Below are 5771 nucleotides of genomic sequence, written 5' to 3'. Positions count from 1 at the left end.
GCAGATGTAACGTCATTACGTAACATTTCCAAAACATAACTGTAGATGGCAGTAATGCACATCTCTAAAGAAAAATGAAATAAAACATTAAATTGAAGTTATGCAATTCATCACACATCTGTCCACCTGACATCTTTATTATCAACCACAATTTGCAACCACAATTTGTTGTGTAATTATCAAGGCCAATAATTCCTGTCTCAAGTGACAAAATACTCTGGATGATGGTGATGAGGAGGCCGAGTGGCTAAGTAGGGAAAACAGGCCGTAATAAAAAACAAATATTCTGGTTAAAATATTTTTATAACAGATATTCAATGGTATAAGTTATTGGTGTAAAAGGCTCTGGGTGTGATAAGAGAGTTCAAAGAGATGCCTGTGCTCAGAACAAGCTGTGTGACATTGAGTTGTGTGAGATTCTGAAAAGGATCTTTCAGATAACATCAGTGTCAGTTTAACTGTTAACTCCCATCACTCATTGGCTGGCAGAAGAACACAATTACACTGCAATGGAATTCTAAACCATAGCATCCAACACCTATCTGTGGACATAGAGAAAGTAACACCTATAAATAGGCAGGCCTAACATCCAGTGGGACAGCCTAGAGGAAAAAAATGCTCTCATATAATCCAGCCATGGATATAAACTAACAGACTCCAAAGACAACCATCTGCTACAGTGTCCCCTGTCTGTTCTACCTGCCTTACAAGTCAAAATATACCTGACAACATCAGATGGACGACTGCCATTTATAATGCACTGTACCAATAGTGCTCAGTTCAGTAATATGGGTAAAACGTGTTATAGAAAATAATAATTCTGATCATTCAATAGGTGATTGATTTTCTCAATACATTTGAAAAGGTGAAACTTGAAAGACTGTATTTCCTCATAAGGTACATAGAGAAAAATAAAGGCTGTTGAAGGGGGTGGGACGAATAAGGATCTCAGTTTGCAAACTCAACAAGGAGGGACCCCACTGGATGGACATTAACGACACCTGTTACACACCGTGACCCTAAAAGGAGAGAGCAGGACCAATCAGGGCTCAGCACGGTGGACGCAGACCAGTCAGACCGCCAGCTCGGAAGAAGGACGAGACGTCATAACCCTCAGCTGTTCACCATGTTTAGGGGCTCAGCTCACATTCCAGCAGCAGCCTAGCCCACTGACATATACAGTGTTTTACTGACTGGACCGAAGCCTCTCTTTTTTATCTCCTTAACAAGGCCCACAAGTCTACTATTTCCGCTCATACCTAGTGCGTGTCAACGAAAACACTGTGACACATCTGCTCAATGTTTTTAGAGAGAATTGTATGATGTACAATTTCAGTAAATGTCTTAATCACTTTTCAGATTTCTCACAAACCCTGTCCTTTAAAACAACAACACCATCAATCTAAATGTACAATGACCAATGCACCTTTTTGTATGATTTCAGAAATCATGACTGATCAGAACCTTGATTCAGAATTCTTTAAAGTGTCAAATGGATGCACTGAACTTGCTATAATTAAACTATTCTGTTTGTAAAAAAAAAAAAAAAAATTAAATGAAAGCTTTACCTACAGAAAAGTATTTAAATAAAGACCATTGTAATTGCATTTTAATGGTCTGACACCTTTGTGATTACCATTATAACACCCAGACATCTTAATAAAACAAAACATTCCCTTTTCACTTCTCATTTCATCTCTAAAGCATATCAGTCTGGCATTTCTCAGGAAGCATCTCACCATTTTTGAGGAGTTCCATCTCAACCAATCGCATAATTTCACTTGTAGGTTGTTTTTATTTTTTCTAGCAGCTCTTATTTGGACTTGTGTGAACTCCAGGCTCCACCCCTGGTCCCCAGACCCCACTCTTATTTAAGGGTCCTCTCACCCTCCTCCTTTGTCCCAGTGGAAGCATCAGTCTTGTGCTACAACTTGGTGAGTGCCTATTTCTGTATATTACTACTTATTTCTATGGAAAACATGAGACTTTGTGGGGACTAGGTGTCCACATTTGAGTTATTTGAGTACATCTTAACCTGGCGCTGACCAGACAGAGCTGGTCTCTGACATTGGATGATATAGTGTTTCCTACCTGGATGGGTTGTTTGTAGCTTTATTGATGCATGAACTAGAAGTACACTTCAAACTGAAGTAACTGCTTATTGGAATGGATTCATGCTATCTCTCCAAAATAATACAAGGCATTCAGCTATTCAGAGATTTATCATCGGGTGATTGTGGGGAGGGTGCAGGCAAATACAGTGTAATAACTTAGTAAACAGTTACTGATACACCGACCAACGCTGGTCTGGTCAGGTACATTGAGACAGAACTAAATAGCGTCTAATGAATGAAGCCATTATAGGCAGATGGAGCAAGGAGCCATGCTGTAAACAGAGGTGTTACAATGTGCCGACAGCTGCTCTCTGGGTTGGCTCCAACTCTCCCATGTCTGAAATAGTTCCAGATAGGGATCCATGGAGGTCAATGTAGCACTTGGTGTAGCTGTGCGTGGAGCAGCCAGGGGGTGGAGCTTAAAATAGATAGCTGGTCTTGCTTCCTGCTTCCACTGATATGCCCCTTTTTGGAGCTACCTAGGCAGCCCTAAAATGTCCCAGGAACAATCATGACAGCTGATACATAGTATCAGTAACTTCACAGCATGTTTGGGACACAAATAACATGGGATACATTGTAGATAGCTGATATTTTAAATACAAGGAATTGATAACATTTTCAAAATAAGTTGTACCAATTTGACTACCGTAGTAAAATAAATATATTATTCCAAAAGACAAAAAAACTTCTGTATATCAGATGCAAACATTTTTCATGTCAGTACAGTAATAAATCTGTGGTTGTGAACAAACCAATTAGGATAGGCTTGCTTGAAATTCTTTCAATGGMGGGGGGGGGGGGGGGGGGATTGCAGCTGTTCCCACCACTCAGTCTCACCCCTGTGTCTCTCTGTCACACACAGACCATCCCAGTAAAGCCTAACCATGTGTGACGACGACGAGACTACCGCCCTTGTGTGCGACAATGGCTCTGGTTTGGTGAAGGCTGGATTTGCCGGAGATGACGCTCCTCGTGCTGTCTTCCCTTCCATTGTTGGAAGGCCCCGTCACCAGGTACTGTACCATAATGTAACTGGGGCGGGTATAGATTGTGCCATTGTACTGACACACATTTATAGGGGGAAACTGTCAAAAATGGAGCAGTATGTTAGTATGCAGTCTGTCATCTCGGCTACAGTGATGATTGTGTCACTCCTAACCTCTCTTCTTTCTCATCCAGGGTGTGATGGTGGGTATGGGTCAGAAGGATAGCTATGTAGGTGATGAGGCGCAGAGCAAGAGGGGTATCCTGACTCTGAAGTACCCCATCGAGCATGGCATCATCACTAACTGGGACGATATGGAGAAGGTGTGTCCTAAATTACTACACACCTCTTACAACATCTTGCTGAGTTTTGGCATTGACTTTGGCACAAGACTAGGAGTAAATACATGCAGCATAATAACATAATAAACAGGGAACTCTTTCGTATCCTTGCAGATCTGGCACCACACCTTCTACAATGAGCTGCGTGTGGCCCCTGAGGAGCACCCCACCCTGCTGACAGAGGCTCCCCTGAACCCAAAAGCCAACAGAGAGAAGATGACACAGGTACTTTTAACCCCATTATTCCCCCCACTTTATTTCAAATCCACGTCTTCTGTTAGAGCATAACATTCCAGCAAACTTCTGAAATGTCTCTCGTATTCTTGTGTTATAGATCATGTTCGAGACCTTCAATGTTCCCGCTATGTATGTGGCCATCCAGGCTGTCCTGTCCTTGTACGCCTCCGGTCGTACCACTGGTCAGTATTCCAGGACACTGCCTCTTATATGTACCAATGTCAACCATGGATAGTTGCTATATTACTGATACAATATGTAGTTCGCTTCCACACATTAGTGGTCAACATAATCACAGGAGACAGCTAAAATCAAGTTGATGCACATGTATAACAATAGTGTTGAGTAAGTGAGCTGTTTAGTTGTCAGAGATAGCTAGATTAATTGTTCCCCTGTTGTCAAGGACATGGTAATCCCTGTTTGGCAGGGTATGTGGCACACCTTTAGCCATTGATGTCAGCGGCATTGTTTGTTTATGATGTGACAAATGCTTGGAGTGATTCCCATATAACAGCCAACCATTCCTCTGTCAGTCAGTCATGTCTGTCTGACTGACTAGCGTGCCTTGCCTGCTCCCTATAGGCATTGTGCTGGACTCTGGTGATGGTGTGACCCACAACGTCCCCATCTATGAGGGTTATGCTCTTCCCCACGCCATCATGCGCCTGGATCTGGCTGGTCGCGATCTGACTGACTACCTGATGAAGATCCTGACAGAACGTGGCTACTCTTTCGTGACAACCGGTAAGGAGAGCTAACTTCTGTCAAGGAGGTTTTTAGATTATTGTAATTTCTGTGTGTTTAGAGCAATCTCTTGCTGTGCAGTTCTGTAAATGTTCTTCCTCTCATCATTGAAACATGCCACCCTTAGCTGAGCGTGAGATTGTGCGTGACATCAAGGAGAAGCTGTGCTATGTGGCTCTGGACTTTGAGAATGAGATGGCCACCGCTGCCTCCTCCTCCTCCCTGGAGAAGAGCTATGAGCTTCCTGACGGTCAGGTCATTACCATTGGTAATGAGCGTTTCCGTTGCCCAGAAACCCTCTTCCAGCCTTCCTTCATTGGTAAGTCATACTTACAGTATGCATTATGCATTATGGTTGCAATACAATGTGTTATTACAATTAATGTTTTTGTGTTGCTGTGCCAATTAATGGACTTCTGTAATATCTTCTACCAGGTATGGAGTCTGCTGGTATCCATGAGACCGCCTACAACAGCATCATGAAGTGTGATATTGACATCCGTAAGGACCTGTACGCCAACAATGTGCTGTCTGGTGGTACCACCATGTACCCTGGTATTGCTGACCGTATGCAGAAGGAGATCACAGCCCTGGCCCCCAGCACCATGAAGATCAAGGTAAGGGACAATCCCGCCATGTTAACCTTCAGGAAGTTAACTATCAAGTTAATTGTAATGTTCTGATTTACAGTGGGTCTACGTGAAACTAAGCAATTCCCTGTACTCTGTTAATCTTCTAGATCATCGCTCCCCCCGAGCGTAAGTACTCTGTCTGGATCGGTGGCTCCATCCTGGCTTCCTTGTCCACCTTCCAGGCCATGTGGATCAGCAAGCAGGAGTACGATGAGGCAGGCCCCTCCATTGTCCACAGGAAGTGCTTCTAAACAATCAATCCCCCCTTCACCCATACATTCATACTGTGTTTACTGTATATACATGTACTGTTGTAATAAAAATAGATCCTTGTAAGTACATTTGTTCTAAACTCTTATCGGCATTGTTATAGGCCTATCAAGATGCCATACGCCAACTTTAATCAATTTATCTATATATCTATCTGGAATGTGCATAGAAATACTGAATATTGAAAAAGTAAATATGATTTTTGGTATTCATATTTTCCTTTGACTGATTGATTGCATTTATTAGACTATTTTTTAAGATCCATACATAAGGGCACTCCAGCCGGTGACGCCTCCACATACAATTTAAGAAAATCATCAAGTATAGCACAAAGCTTATTTCCATTGTGGTCCTTTTGGAGGGGGAAGCTCCTTTGTACAGTTCCATTTCCTAATCAACAACTCTGGACAGGTACATCTCCCTTGTCTCACATACCCCTTAGAAT

At 42.5% G+C, this 5771-nt stretch overlaps 1 protein-coding gene across 1 annotated transcript; it reads left to right on the top strand.

The window, feature by feature from the left end:
* Positions 1–1845: 1845 nt before the first annotated feature.
* On the top strand, positions 1846–5538 carry LOC111968769 (actin, alpha cardiac muscle-like). The gene is made up of 9 exons (XM_023994630.2): positions 1846–1934; positions 2980–3130; positions 3297–3425; positions 3558–3668; positions 3778–3862; positions 4263–4424; positions 4552–4743; positions 4860–5041; positions 5164–5538. The coding sequence occupies exons 2-9, from the start codon at positions 3002–3004 to the stop codon at positions 5305–5307; spliced, it is 1134 nt and encodes a 377-aa protein (XP_023850398.1). The 5' UTR covers positions 1846–1934; positions 2980–3001; the 3' UTR covers positions 5308–5538.
* The last annotated feature ends 233 nt before the right edge of the window (positions 5539–5771 follow it).

Source organism: Salvelinus sp. IW2-2015, linkage group LG9 (assembly GCF_002910315.2).
Source record: "Salvelinus sp. IW2-2015 linkage group LG9, ASM291031v2, whole genome shotgun sequence".
Lineage (NCBI taxonomy): Eukaryota > Metazoa > Chordata > Actinopteri > Salmoniformes > Salmonidae > Salvelinus > Salvelinus sp. IW2-2015.
The sequence above is the reverse complement of the archived record's forward strand: the minus strand, read 5'-3'. Positions and strand labels throughout refer to the sequence as shown.